The 23,199-nt window shown below is 42.0% G+C and overlaps 1 protein-coding gene across 3 annotated transcripts in view; it reads right to left on the reverse strand.

Moving 5' to 3' along the window:
• Nucleotides 1-5,478: 5,478 nt before the first annotated feature.
• The window catches only part of LOC125889152 (chloride channel protein 2-like), a 228,301-nt gene continuing 210,580 nt past the window's right edge, over nt 5,479-23,199 (reverse strand). For all 3 annotated transcript variants that reach the window (XM_049576902.1, XM_049576901.1, XM_049576900.1), the window contains 3 exons: nt 22,966-23,070; nt 15,774-15,860; nt 5,479-9,486 (listed from right to left, as the gene is read on the reverse strand). In XM_049576902.1, coding sequence (XP_049432859.1) covers nt 9,292-9,486; nt 15,774-15,860; nt 22,966-23,070 — 387 coding nt within the window. In that variant the 3' untranslated portion in view covers nt 5,479-9,291. The remainder of the gene's footprint in view (nt 9,487-15,773; nt 15,861-22,965; nt 23,071-23,199) is intronic.

The raw sequence follows: 23,199 nt of genomic DNA on the forward strand, positions 1-23,199 counted from the left end.
AGTGTGATAAGGAAAAGGACGGATGGAGATGAGAATGACCTAAAATTCGTTTACCTGAAGTGTCTTGAAACAAATTTCACCGCTGATTATTTTTTTGATAGACTCTGATTTTTTATTTATTTATTATCACTAGTCTGTCTGAACAGGCGGGGAGGGCAACACGTATCCCCGGGGGTACGTGTTGTGTGAGTGAGGCCGGGAGTGCGGCCGGGCGTGGGGATTTCAGCACCACGGACAGCGCGCGTAAAAAGACTTACACATTTAAAAGGAGACAAGCATCTCCTTTTAAATGTGTTTGCTGCTAGCGAAAATAAATGAAGACAGTCACATATTTTCAATAAAAAACAATGAGTTGAACGTTCATTTCGAGCTTTTGTAGTACAACGAAATCCAGAATTGTGCGAGTGCGGCCGGAGAGCAGGCGGCAGTGTTTGATGCAGGAAACTTGATATGGACTTGAAAATCAGTTTCGGAGTGGCGGTGTTTCGGAATGGAGGGCTGTCTCCGGCTGGGCAGCGCGTCTGCGCTCATCTAGAGCATCATACCTTGATGAAGTGAAAGTAATAAAGATAAAGATAAAATGATAACCCTTTTACTTTTATTATTATCTTATTATGCCAACTGAAGAGTGGAAACTGACGCAAATGAGCTCATTAATCATTGCGGGGGAAAACAACATGATTCGACGATTAGTCGGTTAAAGGAAAAATCTGTCAAATCAGATTCGACTATGAAAATTCTTAGTCGGGGACACCCCTAAACTTAACCCTTCGAAACTTAGAGTGACATCACTTTTCTTGTGTTGCTTTCAGAAGCCAATCTCAAATATTTAAACCTTTGAAGGCTGACCAACTTGGTTTGATTAAAAAAAACAACAGCAACAACAACAACAACAAAACTAGGTTTAAAAGAAAGTTAGGGAAAAACTATATTTATAATAAAAATAATAATTATTACATTTTATAAAAATTATGTTAGAGAATTACAACACTTCTTGGTTGTTTTTAGCTTTATTTTCGTTGTTTCTTTTTTATTTTCTTGTTTTTAATTTTCTCTTTTTCTAATTGATTGCTAATTTTTTTCTTCTTTCATTTCTCATTGATTTCCTCTCATGTTTTTAAAAGAAATCAAGCAATTTGCCTAGGTTTCAAAGGGTTAAAGGAATAGTATGTGACATTCAGAGGATGCTGAGGATTCTGAGCCTGAGCCAAGATTGCCTGCACTTGACTTTCAACATGAAGTTGGCTAGCCAGTGGCTAGCAGCTAACGGGGCTAACAGCGCGAACAGTACTTACTACAACAGTAACTACAGAGCTAACAGTGTTAATGTGAGGGGGGATTGCAGAGTGGGCTCTATGCTTCCAAGACGATGCCACTGCCACAGTGGGTTGGGATGGTGGTGGCAACAACAGGGACTCACATGCACCAACATGCATGTGGGGCTGGACCGTCGACCACAACAAAGAACAAAGATGCTCAAATTTAAACACACACAGAGGCAGTGTGATGTCATTCCCTGCTCAGGGCACCATTAGTCTACTATATCTTTACATGGCCTATAGTTTTTAAAGTTCTGAACATCATCAGGACCTTTAAAGCTGCATTCATTTAACTGATTTGTTTGCCACTTGCAGCAAAGTCAGTTTATTTAAAGTTGTGTTTCTGACTACCTCATCAATTTAAGTGGAATATTCACCCTCCCCGAAGGAAATATTTGTCTCTTTAGCTGCTGAACTACTGTGGTTACCTGCTGATTGATAGCTTTTCTGTCTGCTGTTTGATTCCAGACACGCAGTGTAATGGCAAATGGTAAATGGACTTGACTTGTATAGTGCCTTTCTAGTCTTCTGACCGCTCAAAGCGCTTTTGAACAGCGTCATATTCACCCATTCACATACACAGGTGGCCGAAGCTACCGTACAAGGTGCCACCTATTACTCAGTAAGCATTCAGACGCACTAACACACCCATGGAGCAGCCATCAGGAGCAATTAGGGGTTCAGTATTTTGTCCAATGATATTTTGACATGCAGACAGGAGGAGCCTGGGATTGAATCACCGATCTTCCGATTAGTGGATGACCCGCTCTACCTGTGAGCCACAGAAAATTTATCACAGGTATTAGACTGAAAGTAGCAAAGGGAAATAAGGTTGATGAGAGCGGAGTTACAGGTCATCATAACCGTGATTTAGAAGAAGCTAACTATGAGCCAGAACTGTTATTCTTTGTGTGTTAATCACTACAGACAACCCCTTTTTAAAATGCACAGTCTTTTGATCATGCAGCTTTAAACATAGTAAACATAAGGCCATATGTTTTAAAACATGCAACCTCAGTTTGAAAAAAAGTGAAGAAAAAAACCCATGCTGTATTGTCTTTCATTCGTAATATTACCCTCAGTAACAATTCAAATGTTCCTCATTACATCTCTGTGCAAAACTCCAGACTGACAAACACCAGAAATGCACTTGATATACTTTTCTGATATTTCTCTTTCCTTGTTAGAAGATGTCACATTGATGAAATAACACGCTCACACTCCGAACAGAGAGCTGTCTTCTCCAGAGGCCCGTCTGCACCTCTTACCAGCGATTACATCAATCAGTCTCCAAGTGAGACAAGCACTTCCTACACTGTAGCAGTTACTGGGAGGCAGGAAGACTTTTTCGAGTGACACCTTTATTTAATATTCATCAGAACGTGGGCCGCGTCAGCACGGACAGATGGCGCTCTGCTCAACAGGGCTCGACGCCACTCGAGTGTTTCTAACCTCATTCATCGCAATACAGATGAGCAACTGCAGCCGCGTTTTGTCTGGTTGGAAAACTTGCACACACTCAGATAGGCACACAATCACACACACAGGTTCATACACCTGGTTGTGTTACAGGATGTCACGGTGTTGGTGTCACATCACTGCTGCTGTTAACTGGTAGTTAAACTGGAGTGGATTATGGATTAGAAACACAACAGAATATTAAACAAATGATCACCACAACACACACACACACACACACACACACACACACACACACACACACACACACACACGTAGGCACAGCTCACTCTGTCTCCAGGGAAGGTATCGTGCTCCCACCTGAAACTCACTGAGGGACGGAGCTTCAGCCTACTTAACGAATGAACTCATTTAGCTCATTAAGCCTTTACCAATGCACTCTTCACCCATTACAGTCCAGATGCTCTCCTCTCATTCACACAAAATAAAACAACACAACAAGGACTGTGTGTAACGTGTGTGTATTTTGTGGGTGATGTGAATGAGGACGCACCAGACGGAGGGGGAGAGAAAGAAACACTGAAAAAGAAACAAACGCATAGCCACAAAACTGAGACTGTGAAAAAAAGTGTGTGGTTGCAGATCACTATGGAGCCAGCTGTTGCAGTTAACACTCCCCGTGGGACAGCACAACCAGGAACACCATTTTAGGTGCATTTAGAGTTGTGTTACCGACACTGAAGTGCTGCACTTGACTAACTTCGATATTTTGGGAGTTTTCAAAGCTGCAACACTTCAGCAGCTGTAACAAACATTAAGGCTCACGTGCTGGAGGACCCAAATTGCATAATGAGGTATTTTAAGCGAAGGGCATCACTGCTGAGCAGAGCCAGTTCACCTGCCCCTCCCAAACTCACTCTGTTAGGGGTGGTACCAAACCCTCAGGCTGGGAGTATTCTCTGTGTCCTGATTCATGGCTGGATGCTCTGAAGGACATGGTCATGGGACATGTCCTAACTGTTCTGACTTTACGAGTTTACAAAGATGTAGAGAGAAAGCAGTGTATGAATGCACCATTATACTCACCAGCCTGCAACAGATGTGATACTGTTGTTAGAATTACTATATCTAACATTACCAGATTCTAACTTGTAAACATCAACGACTTATTAAAATTGGAAAAACCTGATATATCCAATTTTGCACAAAACAACATGCAATGTCGCGTCTGTCGTTCAAATTAATTAAATGCAAATGCAACAGATGAAATGTGAAATCAATGCAAACTATTTTTTAACCCTCACATGACCAACTCTGCTCTCACAGAAAAATAGTTGATAACATGAATGCTTGCAAGTTTTAAACCTGGGAAACTTTCCCATCCCTACCATCCATTATATATAATGGGAAACGCAGACCTCCTGTCTGTTTCTGTAAGCTGAAACCATTTCCCTCAGTGGAAACAAAGCTTTTATTTACTTTAATTTCACAGATAAAAATAGCATTTTAAATCTTGTGTGTGATTTATCCTGGCTTCATATGAGCAGAGGAAATCTCTGCTAGTTGCTAGGCTACTTTATACAATGTAAAATACCATAGACTCATGCTAATAACGTTAGCATGTTGTATTTGTTTGGAAAACGTGTTCAGTATAAGACAGTTGTTTTGTCAGTGAACCTTGTGAGTTGTGATGGAGCCAAATTTTGTAACGTTACCCTTGTTAAATGTTGCTGTTGTCCCTGGCTTCATGTGAGTAGAGGAAAAGTTCACTAGCCACTAGGCTAGCTGTGAATGCTGCAAGTTACAGTGAAGCTGATTTGTGTACTTGTGTTTGAAACTGTCTCTATTAAGCCATGTTTAATGTGTGTTTTTAACTTTACCGCACTTCACAGAAACCTCACCACCAAGTATTGTTTTGGAGATGTAACTGCAGAATGACACAGTTCATCATTAAGTCCTAGACATTTGTGCCAAATTTAAAGAAATTCCCATAGGCGTCCTTGAGACACTGCGTTCACAACAGTTGGAAAATTGTATGTACATATGTACAGCCTGAAAACATAATGCGTCCGACCATGGCTTTTGCCGGTGTTGAGGCACAATCAAAGCTGTTGCAAAGAACATATGGGTCTTTATCTTTGCATGCAATTATTATGGCTACAACTGCAATTCACTGTGAACGCTGAACCTACACTATGTCACTGGTAGATACAAAAACATGCACCTTGTACACACTCCAATCAGCAGTTTCTAAGCTAATGTGAAAATGATGCTCTTCTCTGTTCAAGCTTAATTTGTTTGTCTGAACTAAAGCTGTATTTCTGTGTTTTCCTTAAAAAAAGAACCTTAATTATTGCGAAGAAATAAGCTTTGACAAGAGATGGGTTCTCCAATACAGCTGAGTAGATGCGTTACTCACTGAGCTAGATTGGAGCAGATTGAATAATGAGGTAGTAAGATGCTCATAAGTGAGATCAAAACGTCGGGTTAGGAACAAATGTTGTGTGAAACCTTTGACTCCCTGTGCTATAAAAAGATTTGGGATAAAATGAACTAATGTGAACATTATTGTGGCATTACTGTGTTTGCCTCCCCACTGGGAGTGACAGCAGAACACAAAAACAACACTCCAGGTGCTTCCCAGCTGTTAGTGAGGGGAGAGACAGACAGACAGACAGCTGCAGAACAACAGTCCTGGGAGATATAAAACAGAAAGTAATCTTCAACACAACATGTTTGTTAAAATCTCATTTATTCATCCCTGATATACAAAACAAGGTTTCATTTTTCTGTGTGAAAAATAGCTCTGGATTTTGTTCAGTTCAGTCTGGTTTGGCCCTTGGGGTTTGCCGTAGTGGAGGCCTCCAGGACAATGTGCAGTCCCTAAGAGCCCTAAGGAGTGGATAAAAGATAACTCTCAACAGCTGATGTGAGGATCTGGTCTTATCAAACCCATCAGACTGAAGGAGAGAGGGGAGCATGATAAAACTGACTCACATCAGTGCTTTAGGGGGAGGGGCTTGTATGAGAGCGCCAGCTACAGTTCATGCAGCAGGATTCACCACAGAGCCTGTTAAGACCAGACGGGAAGGGTTTCCAAAAGCCAAAATGAGGAGTCTAAGCCATTTCTCTTTTTGAACAAAGGCTGATCAACACCTAAAGGTGCAAACAGTGTCCTTAAATATCTCAACGCAGATTTGGTGAGATTCTGACAGCTTGTATCGAAGCTTTTGGGAAACCTTCCCCCTTGAACCGTCATTCAAATATCGTATCTTTATCACACACAAGCTCCTGTGTGAGTGTCAGTTCTCCTCATATACATACATCTTTTTACACTTTTCAGGTTTCTTTACAAAAATAAGGTTATCTTGCATTCATGTCATCAATTAAAACTGGGTTACAAAGTGAGATGAACAACAGTTATTGCACAAATTGATTACCTACAAGTAGATCATCCATAGAAAGAATGGAAAAACAAATCTTTTTTACAACTTCTACTTTGATTAATACAGACTAATAAATATGCATCTACCTCGGTTTATATCTGTCTGGTAGCAAATGAGATGAAACGTTCTGTGTGTCTGCAGAGGGGAAGGCTCTGGCAGAAGGCAGAATAATGAAAATCGATGAAAAGCACAAACAAATGAACAGAACCAAATCAGACGAGTGGATCTCAGTCAGTCCCGGGGGCGAGCAGATGGGGGCGGGTTGAGGGGTGTGGAGGGCGGGGCGGTGACGATGACGATGACAGATTACCATGGTGATAATTGCACACCCCGCTGACACATCATCCAGCCCCCTTACATATTTGCGTACTTGTGTGAAAAGTGCCTCGTCTACAGGACTAGAAAACAGATCCAAACACTTAAGGGTGGATAGCTTAATCCCGTTGATAAAGAAGAGGAGTCGATGCAGGCACTTGTGGAATGAACATGTCACCAACAGACCACATGCTGGTCCCTTTAACGCTAACTTCACCGGCAGCCACCGCAAGCCTTTACCCCTCTAATGTTATTCGCGCTTTACAAATAAACTTCTTAGTAGAAATGTTTCAGACAGCATGTCAAACCATTAAAAAAAACATAAGATAGCATTAAAATCAAAATTTTAAATCATCAAATGTGGAAAAACAAATGAACAAATACAAAAAACAACAAATATAATAAAAGAAGCCTCCCAAATCTTTCAAAAGAGAGTAGTCAACAACAATTTAAGATAGGTTAAGACATTAAATTATGACTTTATATTACAGGAATGATGTTAAATATATTAATTTCTGAGCTTAACTTTGCAAAGACCCCTTCCCAGTTCAAAATCAGGCAACGTGTCAAACTCAACCGGTGAATGGGAGATGCCAATCAAAGTGAACTGACACTGTAAGTATAAAACAAGATACTGTAAAGACACATAACAAACAGGCACAAGATGGCAAACATACTGAGACACAACGTCATTCACTAGTCCCATTATTCATGTCCGTCAAGCTTCTTTTGTTTTTGGTACATTTTGATCATATAAAACAAATCTCACATGCGCTCCGTCATGCAAAGCCGTGCTGTTTCACTGTGTGTATTTTACTTTCAGTGGCGCGCAGCAAGACAAGACACCACCAAAAATAAAATCCATGCAACGCGTCGAATGCTAGAAAACCATTAAGAAGTTGGGTATGAGTGCGTATTTAAGGCATCCAAACAGTAGAGCAGATTCTGTAGGTAGTAGTGGACGTCCTGGCCTGGTGGAGAAATAAAAAAAATTAAAGATTTAAAAAAAGGAGTGTGTCTTAAGGGACGTATTTGGGGGTCAGTAGTGGAAACGACGGAGGGATGGAGGAAAGGGAAAACAAATCAATACTTTTCTGTCGATGAGCAGAGAGCGAGCTGACAAGCCTTAAGCATTATGCCAGACATGAATTATTAAATTCACAGTACTTATACATTATCCGTCATGTCGGACTGCTTGCTGAATCAGAAACCATGCTGCCATTAATCATTCATGGCTCCTGTTCAAGGTTCAATCGGTCAGCTAGGAGCTGGAGCGATAATTTAGTAATGATTTGGACTTATAGTGGTAAACAAGGTACATTTTAAAAGTTAAACTACATCTTGAACCATTTACTGTTGGTCAGTTAGGGATTTCCTGAAGTGTTTTTACTCCAGTTAATCTCACTGGATCATGCTCCCGTTCTCTTAAGCTATCTTTATGCAATAATCAGGTGGATTCTGCTCACATACATTGCCTCATCCCTGGAACATTACATCATAAAGCGGGTGGGGGGGCGTCTGTGACTCTGATAGTAATGGAGGTTAGCCAACATGGCGATCAAAGACAGATTGATGAGAGGGCCCAGAGCAGCTGGTTAGGTAATGATGTCTTCATTCTTTCAGCCATCCATTTGCTCCCTGTTCTTCCTCCCTCCCTCGCTTCCTGCCCTCTCCATCCGCCTCAACCTTCTCTGGAACGGTTATTAAAGAGCTATATTTAGATAAGCAGAAAAACCTTGACTCTCTGAGTGCATCGCCGCGGTCTTGTTTGTGTGTCTTTCTATGTGTCTTTGTAATGTAAGGCCGTAGCTATAGTATGAAAGGAGTGTACGTTATGAACAGGGCTACAGGTGCTTCCGCCACTGCCAACAGGCATGTCTGCTTGCATAGACTTTATTCTCAACCTGACCATTAAGACATGCAGTGAAGAGATGGGAAGACTGAGGAAAAGAGGTATAATGGAAACAAGAAAAAAATCTGAAAGCTAAGGCATCTGTCCCCTTAGTCCAGTGCTTGTCAGTGGGACAAACTGTAGTGTGATTTACAAAGAAATGGCGCCATGGCAAATTCCAGTTAGACCCAGACCACCTGATCAGTCAGAAATCAAAGTATTCAAGCTGGAAAACAAAGACTGAAATGTGTTCTAAAGGCAATAATAAAAAAAAATCATATAAGAAATAGTCGTTTGCTACCTCCCTCCCTCTTCATGCACACTCACAATTTCTCACCTCTTTCTCACACACACTTACAGTACAAGCACACGTTACTCTTCCTTGTCATCACTGCTGAATTTCTCTACTCAAGTGGAAGACTCGTTCAGAAGATAACTTTTGCAGGTCCAAACTTTGATCTCTACTCTAAAGATACAGAACCAACAACAAAGTCTGCTAAAAAAAATCCCTTTTTAAAGATTTCAACCCATTCCCAGTCCCCCCTGCAAAATCCACATTCACTCTGCTGTGGGTTCCCGAGGGTTAATGGAGAGCAGGGCACAGGTTGAGTTGTGTTCCTCTCCCCCGTGGAGTGTCTGGCTTGGTCAGTGCAGGACTCCTGGAGAGCGCACTGGTGGGTCCGTGAAGCAAAGTGGATGGTGGAGAGAAAGAGGAGTAGATGAGGAGAGAAATGAGGAGTTGCGAAGAGGCTAGCAGTAGGACTCTTTCCAGAATTAAATATTGATCCGAAGCCCTGAGGATTTTTGCATGTTTGTGGCTTTGGGAGATTAAAGACCTCTATGCCTCCTCCTCCTCTTCCTCCACCTGCTCTTCTTACTCCTCCTCCTCCTCTACTTTCCCTCACTGGGATTTCTCGTCGGACTCGGAGGGGGTGTGTTCGCGGGGCAGCGACATGCTCTTGTGGCGATCCCACAGCTTGTGGAGCTCGGTGGCTTCGTTCTCGCTGCTGCTGGTGCCGCTGTCCCGGAAACTGGCCAGAGGAGGACGCACCTTCACACCCTTCACTGTCACAGAGCCCTCGATGGCCTTGCGAAGCTGGATGGAGAAAGACAAAACAGTTATAGTGGAGAGAGCAAAGAGGTCAAGTCTGGGCATGCATACAGGTAACACCCCACTGTAGCTGTGTGTGATTTTTATACCTTAGGCCTCAATCACACAGGCAGTGTTTTGGAGGTTGTAAAACGTCAGGCACACCGCACTAGCTTTTTTTTTTTCTTTAACTGAATGCCACCAGTAAAAAATGCTTGCTGTGGTTTTTTATTGTTACAAGGCAACCACTCAGTCACCTTATCACCCTAACCTTCCTGTGCAATCAATCCACCGTTTATTTATTTGTTTTATTTCACATTAATAAGTGGCTAGTTGCTGCCATGTTGAGGCAGGGGGTACTGTCTGTAGCTGTGGTTGAGGGTGAGAGGCTGTCAGCAGATAAACAGAGATCTGTGTGGGTACATGAGACCCTAAAAAAGAGGCTGGATCATGGGGAGTACCACCAGTTGGTCCAGGAGCTTCTCCTCCATCATGGACGTTTACAGGCAGATTTAAGGATGGCTCAGGGGCAGTTTGACAACATGCTGACTATTGTTGGGCCGTATAGCTCTGGGTATCCAGAGTTTCTCGTCAATTGTTTACCAGCTGTAAACTTGTTGTCATGACCACCACAGAAGGCCCGCCTCTCACATCATCTGATTGGACAATGGGAAAAAAGCAGGGATGATGTGTGGCGCTTTCCTGCTTTGACATGAAGATTTTTTTTCAACTCGAGGAGTTTAGAGTGCACCAGCAAAAATGCCGGGTCACTAGATTGCAGAAATGCAAAACCAAACGCAACGCAAAAACAGTGACCAAAAGGCTTCATTCATTCTCATTAAAAACAAACAAAAAGCCGCCTCCAGCTGCTCAGCATATAGACCCACGAGGACACAGGTAGGTAACAAGATTTACATCACGTGGACCCTTGCAGCCACGTGCATGTGAAAAATTTCTCATATAGTGTCTAATAAAAAAATTGCCAGTGGGATGAGATGATGCAATCAGTATTCAATGGGACTTTTTTCCACCATTTTGTTTCTTTTTTTTAATAACTCTTGTACTGATCTTACTCCTGTTGTTACCCTGTTAGGCACTGCTTTTTGCTTCTGCTCCTTGAAAGCACATCTTGTCTTGTATATTTGAATATCTTGCTTGATATTTAATACTCTGTTGTTCTAAAACTGGGCCCAGTGATTGATCCTGACCCGGGGAACCCACTGGCTGTTCTGGTTGTTACAGGTTGTAAAACGATAAATTTGGGTTACTGTAATTAGTATTACTGTCATTTGAAGCGTTCTCTGGCGCAAAAAAAAAATTCCTTTGGGATAAATAAAAATCTATTGAATTGAACTGAATTCAATGACACAATTGATGTTGAATATTTCCCAGTATTTGAAAGATATGTGTTCACATTAGATGGGCGTGTCAGATATGAAAACATATGCATACACTCCATTTTTTTTTTTTTTTACTAGAATTTTCTTGTTATACAGAAACTTATGCCATCAGGAAAAATACAAAAATCCTATAATGAGGCTGTAATCACATACCAACTGTACAGATTGGGGCCTGGTCCATCCATGGGGAAAACTCAACAGTGCGGTATAAAAATATAACCAGCGATGTAAAATGAAAAATGATGCATTGTTACACATTCTTTTAAGACGCTGGATAACCACCTAAAGCCTCAATCTGTAGAATTTTCATGGGAACATATCTGATGACATACGTTTCTGTATAGCACTAAAACAATCTCACTAAACAGCAGTGCAGTGTATGTGCTGCTTTCAGTCCTGTTTTTAGCTTTATATACATTGCTTTCCAGCTCAACAACTTTTTTTAATGCTTCTACTAAAAGTTGTCCAAAATTCAAACATCCTGGACTCTGATGCTTAAAATGGGACACAAAACACGACCAGCAGCAACAGGATATTTCATAGATGACTGATTCCATTATCATCTTATTACAAAAAAATAGACAATTTTTCATTTTCTTGACACGAGTACAGCAATGTGTCTTATTTTGTCTCGCTGTAGGATACTGACACTTACTTCCTGCAAATACCTCAAGCAAAACTGCAAACAGTAAAAAAAAATGCAATCAACTCACCCCACTGACAGAACATTTGCTTTTAATATTCCTATTAGTGCCAGAATCTGATTTTTTTTTGTTTTCTTACAGCTTTTTGGGAGCAGTTTCACACCACCCACAATTTCTTTTCCTTTTCTTTTCTGAATTTCTTGTGAGCATCGCATTGTAGGAGAATACTGTGCATCAACGGTACACTCAGAATCTATATTTAGTGTGTGTACTTTCTGGTTTGAGTAGCACCAGAGTAGTTTAGTATACTACATATACACACTCGAGACCTGCTAAGAGTTGGGGTTGGGACATGTCACATTTCTTTTTCTATAAAAATATGAAGTCAGGCTCTTTGTGCCTTAATTGTGCTATCTGTCCAGGGGGTTATTCACAGTGGGTTATTATGCTGAGCTGCATACAGTTTTGGTGTGGGCGTCCCTCTGGAAATAGAAGTGCTAACCCCAACACTGTACTTACCACGCTCTACACAGAGAAAGATCATGTCAGTAGTTTACAATCTGATGCACAGGCACACAAGCCATTTTCTATTTTGCACTGGGACCTTTTTCCCAAAATGAAATTGAGGGGAAGATCATAGTCAGAGGGTAGCGTGCACGGGTGAGTGAGGTCAGAGTGACTTTGACTTATGCTTCTGTTTGCTGAAACATTTCATAGAATGAGAGGAGATGAGCAAGGCGGAAATGACTGCATATTTATTAAATCTCTGCGGCTCCCCTCGCCACCTACGCATGACAGAAATGAAAGTAAATCAAAGACGGTCCACTCTACAGGGCTAGACTTGCTTCTGCCACAGAACATACCACAGACTGCCTTTTAGAAATGTTCATAAAAATGGACAATTTATTACAGGAAATCAGAGTGGCTGAGACTGGCAGCGCAGAGACAGTTACTTTAGGTATTACCAAAGGTCATGGTCTGGTCGAATGAAGTTACACCAGCGACATTTTTGGTAGTGTCGAGTGAGCACAGGAAGTTAGCCTTGATTTTTGTTTATGCATTACACATGTTTACAGTAACAAGGTGGAACCACAGTCAACCACAGCATTTTGGTTATTTTTTGAGCACCATCCAAAGAAGTTACAATGTTGAACTGTATATATTAGCGACACATGGCCCATCTTGATTATTTCTAGATTCATTCTTTTTTTTTGCTAAGACCTTCAGACTAAAAAAATGATAATGCTTTATTTTATGTCTGTTAATTCCAAAACAATTCTTGAAAGATTCCTAGTCAAAGGGTACAGATGACCCCCACCCAAGGTCAAGAGCGGACCCATGAAAAGGTCTATGGTTTTACCCTTAACTGGGATTCTTGGTGCGTTCGTTTTGTACTCGGAGGTCGGAAATTCCCAGTTCCCAGTTGGAAATTTAAACTCGAACGCACCCTAAGATCGGCTTTCCAACTCAGAAACTCGGAGTAACCGCATCAATCCCAACTTATGAATTCAAGATGGCTGCAGGTCACATACGTAAACACTCTGCTAAAGTACTGTTGATAGCAATTTTATCTTATTTGTTTTACATTCCCTCAGGGGATGGGTCAAATGCGGAGAACAAATTTCACACACTCAGTTGGGTTTGCTTTCTCTGCTTTAGGATTTCCATGTAGGCACATGGAAGTGCAGAGAGGTTTCTATCTCTCTGCCTCAGGCTTTCCTCGTTTGCGCTTGGAAGGGCAGAGAGGTTTGCTCTCTCTGCCTTGAGGCTTTCCACATAGGTGTGTGGAAGGGCAGAGAGGTGTGCTCTCTTCATCATAGGCTTTCCTCGTTTGCAGGTGGAAGGGCAGAGAGGTTTGCTCTCTCCTCCTCAGACTTTCTGCGTAGGCCTAGGAAAGTCAGTGAGGCCACAGAACAGAGCCATACTGCCAAATGTAATACTGCAAATGGAAATAATGTTTTCTTTGACTAAAGTGGTCCTGACTGAACTAATTTACATTTTCGTTTTTTGAAAGAGGAATACATAACTACCCTGTGTTTTTACTCTTTAGAACACATTGGGTTTATATGGCCTCTAATAAAAAGTGGTCCATACATTTTAAAGTTGAAAAAAACAATCTATTCTCCTAAACACATTGGAGCTGTCAAGTCTCTTTCATCCCATCTTTTTTTTTTTCTCCTCTATGTGAGAGCGTATCATTGAGTTTCCTGTTTGGCAGGTCCAAGTTTGTCATTTGGCTGGTAGGGTGAAGAATCTGGGTGCTACAGATCCTGAAGCAGCAGTGAAAGAATAGTGTCCACACGCTGTAGGGTGTAAATAATGCACTATAATCACGCACACAAACATCCCTCAGGTTCCTCTCTTCCATGCGGGCCAGCGAGGCTGTGAGGTAACAGCGTGTCGGTGTGACAGACAGGCAGACTGGGAGAGGCTGGGCTTTATCTGCTTTGGCTGGGTTTTTGTCTGCTGGTGGAACGCAGAACAAAAAAGCCTAAATGTCAGGGACAGGCAAGCAGCACTGCACTTAGCAACAATCCTCTCACCGCTTCCTGGCCAATTCACAAAGAGCGAGGGGTTTTCAGTTGTTTGTGAGGCAGGAGATGGAAAGAGAGGGGGGAAGGGGGGGGCAGAGAACAGACAGATAGACAATGGAAAGAGACAGCAATATTAAGCAGCCTTTTGTCTGTCACAGTACATAACAGGCAGAGGGAGGAGGAATTCTTAATGTTGACCAAAATGCCTGTTTGTGTGTGTGTGTGCGCGCAGCATGGTGACAACACTCCTGATGATATTGACAGTGATTTTACAATTATGAAAGCAGTGAATATGCTGCCTGTGTAAATGATGACAGTCACGACTATTTTCATTAGACTAAAAAACACAACAACACAAAATGAAAGAAAAACAAAAAGTGGATCATGAGTTTTGATGCCAGTGCTATGAAATCATTTAACACTGAATTCTGTGATAAAATCTGCACGACAATTATGAAAAATGCTGCAGAATACACCAAACTAGACTGACCACCTCCAGTGTTGGGCACATAATAATAACCCTTTATTACAGTGACGAGGAGCGTAACTAATTACTAATAGAATTTCAGTAATAACATCAGAGTTACCCCCAAACCAAACAGCTCCTTATAACGTTACTTTTGTTATCACATCACTACTGACTTCAAAAACAACATTCACATTAGTGGACTCATTTTCGTAATTGTCGCACGGCACAGGCACATCACAAATGGAAACGCTTTTTACCTTAGCAGCTGGAAATATTCCCTTTACTTTGATTTTGTTGGGAGGAAAGATGACAAGAACATCATGGCTGCAGGTAGTGGTACTAAAACTCTTTCCACTGTGAAAAACACGTCCTCAAAGCTCCGGTCTGAAACACCTACTACAATGGCAGCGCAACAACGTAAAGCTCCAGGAAATAGACCCCACTAAAGGTGAGCCCTCCTTCGCTGTGGAGGTCCGCTGTAGCTCTACACTGGCTAAACAACCAAAACTGGATTTTACTCATGCACAGCTGCAGCCACAAAGAAGTAATGAAGCTTGTGGTTGAATATGTGGTGGATGAAATTTTGGGCAGAGCCTTAAGAAAAAAAAACAGTCACAGGCAACTGAAGACCCCCAGGTAAAAAAACGCGCTATCTAGCCTCAGCTACACTTAATGGCGATCACCCTGACACTGACATTCACACAGCGGCACACATCTGAATTTTGGGGACATTCGCAACTACAAGTTTTATAGGGTGTGACGGAAAAGTAATAACACAAGTACAGTAACGAATTACTGTTGGCAGGGAGAAATAAGTAATTTTATTACTTTTGAAAAGAGTAATGACTAATGAGTAACATATGACATTTTTAGAGTAATGAGCACACTGCCACCTACAAGAGCAAGACAGATGCAAGGTCAAAGAAACTGTGGTGAAGAATTTGTCCATAAAGGCGCAGGAGTTTTCTTGGGCATCTTGTGGAGCTCTGCAAAAATGGCCAATGAGAGACGAGCCACAGAGTGTTGAGTTGCTGCCAAAGTGACCTTTGACCACCAAAATCTAATCAGTTTATCGTTCCAAGTGGACATTTGTGCCAAATTTAAAGACGTTCTTTCATGGCACTGTTGACATTACATACATGAGAATGGGACAACCCAAAAACAAAACACCTCTGGCCACAGCTGTCGCCGGTGCAGAGGCATAAAAAGTCAAACCCCCCAAAATGACCTGTGAAAAGATTCTTACCTCTTTCAGGGAAACCACCCCAATGAGACGCCCAATACTGGTGACGTAGGCGTGGTCGAGGCCCAGCAGGGAGAAGATGGTGTGGGTCTGCAGGAAAACACAAGAGGTGGTTGGGAACAATAAATGAAACACTAAAAAAAAAGAAACAGTACGAACTGGAGACAACACTGTGCTGGGTTCCTGCTTTAAATAGAAAATGGAGAGCAGTTAAGGAAATGCACCACTGACTTCAATTATCCAGCACTGACAAGTTCATTCACAATGGATTCATTCAACTAGTCAAATGTTCCTCTAAATGGGATACGATCACTTGGGGAAATGTGACACGGAAGCATACAGAGTGTTCTAATTGCTTATTTTCAAAAAGAAAAAAAGCCACCATTTCAATTGCTGAGTAACTGCTTGTACAGTTTTTACTACACTCACTGGCCACTTTATTAGGTACACCTTCCTAGTACCAGGTTGGACCCCGTTTTGTCTTCAGAGCTGCCTTAATTCTTGGTGTCACAGATTCAACAAGGTGCTGGAAACATTCCTCAGAGACTTTGGTCCATATTGACATGATGACATCACACAGTTGCTGCAGATTTGTCGGCTGCACATCCATGATGAGAATCTCCCGTTCCAGCACATCCCAAAGGTGCTCTATTGGACTGAGATCTGGTGACTGTGGAGGCCATTGGAGTACAGTGAACTCATTGTCATGTTTGAGATGATGTGAGCTTTGTGACATGGTGCGTTATCCTGCTGGAAGTAGCCATCAGAAGATGGGTACACTGTGGTCATAAAGGGATGGACACGCTCAGCAACAATACTCAGGTAGGCTGTGGTGTTTAAACCATGCTCAGTTGGTACTAAGAAAATCTCCCCCACACCATTACACCAGCAGCAGCAGCAGCAGCAGCCTGAAGCGTTGATACAAGGCAGGATGGATCCATGCTTCCATCTGAATGTGGTTTTTCCAATCTTCTATTGTCCAGTTTTGGTGAGAAAACCCGTGAATTGTAGCCTCAGTTTCCTGTTGTTAGCTGACAGGAGTGGCACCTGGTGTGGTCTTCTGCTGCTGTAGCCCATCTGCTTCAAGGTTGGACAAGGTGTTGTTGCTTCAGAGATGCTCTTCTGCACACCTTGGTTGGAACCAGTGCTTATTTGACTTCCTGTTGCCTTTCTATCATCTTGAACCAGTCTGGCCATTCTCCTCTGACCTCTGGCATCAACAAGGCATTTTGGCTCACTGGATATTTTCTCTTTTTGGGACCATCCTCTGTAAACCCTAGAGATGGTTGTGCTGAAAATCCCAGTAAATACTCAGAGCAGCCCGTCTGGCACCAACAACCATGCCACGTTCAGAGTCACTTAAACACCTTTCTTCATCATTCTGATGCTCCGTTTGAACTTCAGCAGCTCGTCTTCACCATGTCTACATGACTAAATACACTGAGTTGCTGTCACGTGATGGGCTGATTAGCCAAAGTTGAACAGGTGTACCTAATAAAGTGGCCAGTGAGTGTTTGTACAGACTTGAGTCTCTGCTAATGATGATGACTGCACATTAACCTGTGACAGCTGTCTCATGAATGGGGTCAAACCCAGGTTGGAGATGTTAAAATGTTTGTATAAAATGGGTAAACATGCCAAGTCCAGTTTTTCATAATAGAGCTTAAGTCAATTTCATAAATTACATGAGTTAAGTTACAGATCTCTAACTTACAAATCCAAACGTTTTCTGAAAATTGTAGCTGTGTGTTTGTGATTCATGACAGAGGAATTTGTCTTTTAAAAAACAACTATTTTCTATGCAGTCCTAATAACAAAACCCACAGTGCTAAAATGTTCTGTGAATAAAGAAGCTGTCATTACGTGCTATTAGTGTCAAAAATGTCCTAATTCTTAGATTTTGACTTTGTTTTTCAGCTTTTAAATATTTGGAAATGTAGGTCTTGCCTGTTTCTCTGACCCTGTTTCACTCTATTTATACTCTCTGCCCTATTAGTACTGTATTTGCTGATGCGATGACTCAATTTCCCCATGAGGATCATTAAAGTTTCATTTAATCTTATCTCCATGACTAGAGTTACCGTGGAGGAGTGTGGCTATGTGCAGCTAAAAGCAAAAACAGCAAGAGGTCAAAAACTGGATCGGTGGTGGATTAGGAAGGTTGTGGGACTGATGCCAACTGGACTTTCTGTTCTAGACCCTTTTAGTGTTTAATGAGAGTTTTGCTTAGCCAGAATGGCCATTTGGGACGTCTGAAATGGATCCCGCTGTGCCAAACAAACGGACGCTGTGCCAAGACAAAGATTGTTAAGTGTTTTAAGGCTGGGGCCAGTCGCAATGTAATCTGTAAAAGTTCCCCACAGGAGGTTACAGCAGCTTCTCTGGTGATAGAGTCAGTTTACCACCAATTCAGCCCATTCACATCCATTCAAACTGTAATTCACACAGAGCTATCACAGTAACTAAAGACATGCTAAATTTACAAACAAGCAAACTAACTTGCGCATACAACTTGCGACACTGTCTGTGGATATCTTTATCATCAGATAAATTATTGACTATAGTCCCTTTCACACTGCCAGATTTTCTGTGAATGTTGGGCCATTTTGCCGGCAAGCTGCGAGTGTTTAGACACACAGCCGACACAGTGCCCACTTTTCCGCCTCGTAGGGTAGACATATTGGCTGAACCCTGCTTTTAAAACAGCCGGCCTTCTGCACGGAGGCTGTTGATGTACGTGCGACCCACTGGCGGTGGATATCTTTATCATCAGATAAATTATTGACTATAGTCCCTTTCACACTGCCAGATTTTCTGTGAATGTTGGGCCATTTTGCCGGCAAGCTGCGAGTGTTTAGACACACAGCCGGATTGGCGAGTTGATCTGAGGTGCCCAATTTTCCGCCTCGTAGGGTAGACATATTGGCTGAACCCTTTTAGTTTAAACAGACCGAGGCGGCCTTCTGCAACGGGAGGGGCTGTTGATGACGCCACACGTGCGACCCACTGGCGGTGGATAAACAGGAAACAGCTGATAGCAGGAATTAGCGAGCAGCTAGTAGCAAGAGGGAAACACAAACCTGACAGACACTGTAAAGATGAGCAACTGGGGAGACAAGGAATTGTGCGCCCTCCTTGTCCTCACAAACGAAGAGGCCATTAACCGTCAGATGACGGGAGCGGTGAAGAACAGGCCGACTTATGAGAGAATCGCCGCCTGACCAGCCGCGGCTTCCCTCCCACGTCACTGTTTACGTCACACGCTGAGCTACACGTTTTGTTACTTGCTCACGCCCCCCATTGCCCCGAAAAAGGCACATTCTGTATAAACAAAAGTAGGTAGGCGGCATTTTGCTGCACTCCCCGATTTTGTTTTTATACTGCCAATGCTGAAAAAACACCGATTGGGCTTTCCTGCAAATTTGCACAACTCCAAGAGCAACACCAAATAAGAAGAATTCAGGAAATATTACTTTCCTTTAACTTTCGGCAAGGAAGAGAACAAGGGTATTTCCCAAAATATCAAACTATTTTTTGAAAACAAAGTCAACAGCAATGTGTTGCTGTCACTCTGAAAATCCACAAATCAAGTTTTTTTAGAGACATAAACGCTGGTCAATGCTGGGCAGTAGGTAGGTGTCTATCACCCTAGTTTTTGTGGTATGTCCTGCACCGTTGGTGCTAGTCAGCCGGTTCAGCATGTTGAATGGACAACCCAACCACATGCATATATTGGCAAAACATAACCATGTGCATGTTGTTCAAGGAAAACAGACAAAGCACGTTACAGGCAGAAGTTGACACAGCGTCTCAATACATCAACTAACACACCCAGGGTACCTTGCACATCATGTCTCGACGTGGAAAGCCCATGACCAAATGTTGATATGTGACGAGGTCACAGTAAGAATGTGTTGGTGGGTTCAAGTGCAATTTTCTGGCCGATATTCAGGCGCTGTAAAGGGACGCAATTAGTCACCACTAGTTCTTCCATGTTGAGCTCATAAAAAGAGAGAAAGTTGTTTGTAAATTGTTTTAACTATGATATTTAGTTTGTAAATAATATATGGAATAGCTTCATGAGTTCCTTTTTTTTGACAATGTACAGAATGATGGAAGTGTGGGTTGTTCTGAATCCTGTTAGCCACTACCTCAAACAGACCGACAGCGGACGCGGGCCAAAAACCCAGACCACACTGACTGCAGAGACGTATTGTCATGAAAATCACCCAAGGAACACATTTGTCCATTACAAAAGGGCCTGCACACTAACACAAAACAACAACAACAACAACAACAACAGTAAACAGCATGAGATAAATAGTAGCCAGATCCAGAGAGGCTGAGCAAGAGAGCAGGGCAAGATGTAGAAAGTATAACTCCACTCACACACACACACACACACACACACACGCCTGCGTACAGCAGCGGTAGTGGCGGCAGGCAATGTTTAATATGCTGAAGGAGATTGTGCGTGGTATTGGCTTTTGGCAGTGTGCAGTGGAGGAAGGGAGCGAGATGGATTGGTGCAGGATCCCTCTCTTAAATGTTTAAAGAGTATTCACACAGAGCCCGCAGGACGAGAGAGAGAGGGTCGCATTATGAATGGGGGACATTAGGCACTGCCACAGCCGCTGGCAAGCCAGAAAAAGCCTGTGTGTGTGTTTGTGCGTGTATGCTTAGGTAGGAAGTCAGGGTTTCAACATGGGTATGTGTGTGTGCTGGAAACAGAGTCTCTTTCAGGGTGCCGCAGTAGAAAACTAAATCAACACGAGCTCTAAAGAGCTGAAGCTCCTTTCTTTATACTGCACTTTCACTCTCTCCTTCACACAGTGGGGGAAGAATTGGCTTGAGTGTGTGTGTGTGTGTGTTCTTTTGGGTTGTTTACATGCTCCCTCAATGTCACTACACACCACAGGAGCACGGAGAGTATCCGGAGCATTGAAACTGGTGGCAGTTTAATTTCCAAGTCTGTTTGTGTTGAGATGGCCTCATACCAACACTGACAGTACATGACATAATGTCTTTAGTGTTATAGAAAACCTTCAGACATGAAGATGTTAGTAATATACAGGCCCAAATGGAATCTGCGGATTGTTTTTGGCGGTGATCCAAAATTAAAATCTACAATGTTATTATTTTTTTGCTCCTAATGTGATAGGCAATATTCATTTATGATGACACAGACAATACATTAAAACCTAAAGCTCAGTTCAGACCAAAGATTCACATCGAGACAAAACCGTTTTAGAATGTTGCAGAGAAAAGTTTCAGCAGTGTGAACTGACCGGGATGAGCTTGACTCAAGTCAGCTGATGGTGTCACGTGACATTCAGCTGGTCAAATTGCCAGTGGCTGGTTTTAAAGCACTTCACCTGTGTCAACAGCCAGTCAGCTTGTAGTGAAGTCTGCTATCTCACTATCACCGTCCTTATTCAGATTTTAAGAAGCTACAAATTATATTCAGACGGAAAAATAAGTCTGAAAAGATGCAAATCAGAACGGAAGCACAGAAAGTTGTTGACTTGAGATGATAAACCGTCTCATTGTGGTGACTTGGTGTGAACCAGCAGGTTACTGGAAAGTTGCAGAACTTTGCATAAGTAGTTGCCTGTTTCAACTTGTCTCGTTGCAAATCTTTGGTCTGAACTGGGCTTAAGGTAAAGCGGTGAAACTATTCTAAATATAGCATACACTTAAACTAACGGACCCTTTTCTTGGTGGCTAAAATATGTTGGTGACCCCAACAACAGCAGTATGTTGAGGTACTCCTGTCCTCTTCTCCAAACTGGGGATGTGTCAACCACCATCAACTTTAATAGGCTGTTGGGAGTATTAATAATTAATATGTAGTTGTAGTATTGATGGATTACACCAATATTTAAAGAAAATGTCCTGATGTAAACATAATTTGGGAACAAATCATGACATGAGTTTACAACTGAACTGATACCTTAAAAATATGGTGTCTCCCTGTCTGCAATAATTGAAAAGGTCCATCTGTCCATTTGTTTTAAATTGGGTGCAACACTCCTCAAAAGAGGTTGGGTTTAAAGGGCTGAATATCTGTGTAGGTTAAACCTCCAGAAGTCAGCTGTGTATTTAGACATGTTCTCTCAATGTCTCCAACACAGTCCATTCTGTATGTCTTAGTGTGTCAATAAGCTGTTTGATTACTGTGTAAGAGCATTTTTTAACTGCTGACTTTCATTGCAATCACATTATTCTATTTGAAGGATCTGTGTCTACTTTTGGTCAATCAGTAATTAGATACTGAGTCAAAAATGATGTGGAATCCCTCAGGGCTCTATTCTTGGTCCTCTTCTGTTCAACTCAGTCTATGGAAAATGTCAAAATATAATGCTACACTTATGCAGATGACACACAGATTTATATAACAATGTCACCACATGACTTCAGGCCTATATGATCACAGATTAAGTGCATCGAACAAATCTGGATTTAGAAATGTGTCCATGTTTTTGTTTTAAGTAGGCTGGACTTGGACTGTAACAGTGTCTTGACAGGTCTCTCTGGAAAACACAGGATCTACGGTTCTCAACAAGTCCAAAAAAGTGGAACATAACCCTCCAGTTCTCAGATCTATACATGGACTTCCTGTGCAGCAATGAGCAAAAAGCACAACTCCCAAAAACTGGAGGTTTTACTTCAACTGTCAGTTCTTTTAAATCAGGGCTTCGAAATGTTTCTGTTAACCAGTGCTTCCATACAAATTAAATCTGGGAGTACTCACGCATATCCTGCCCTGCAATTATAATTTTCATCTCCTGTTTTATTGAGTTTTATCCTATTTTATCTACTATTTTATTTCACTATTTTCCAGATCCTGTATATGTTTTTTTCAGCTTGTGAATTCTTTGAATTTTTGTCTTAATGCCTTTAAAACTCATATAAAGCACTTTGAATTCTCTTGTTGTTGAGAGGTACCATACAAACAAACTTCTGTCTCCTAAAATCAAATAATAAATATTGATGCATGCTTTGTCTGTTTCCATAACTGAAGCAACTGTTGTGCATCAGGAATCACTCTGAATTCAGAGGTCCTTATTATTTTTTCATAACTGTGGATAAACTGAAACACAGTAGTAAAGACACACATAGCAGCAAGGATTTGTGCTCCAGTATGAGAGACACACACACAGAGGTTGAACAACAGCTGCATTTACAATCAGACCTTATGCAGCGAGGTGCGCTCCACCAGCTGGAACGGGGCGGGGTCGATCTTGCAGTTGTTGAAATTGACCTGCTCATCAAGCTGCTTCTCCTCCCACTCTGCAATCTGCAAAACACACAGAGGAGGAGGGAGTTTGGGGATGAGAGATAAACATCACTGAGGAATAGTAGGAGTGTAGATAACACTGACATGACTTTAATCTTTAATAAAATATTGACCCCTGAATCTTATAGC

This window comes from Epinephelus fuscoguttatus, linkage group LG5 (assembly GCF_011397635.1).
Source record: "Epinephelus fuscoguttatus linkage group LG5, E.fuscoguttatus.final_Chr_v1".
Taxonomy (NCBI): domain Eukaryota; kingdom Metazoa; phylum Chordata; class Actinopteri; order Perciformes; family Serranidae; genus Epinephelus; species Epinephelus fuscoguttatus.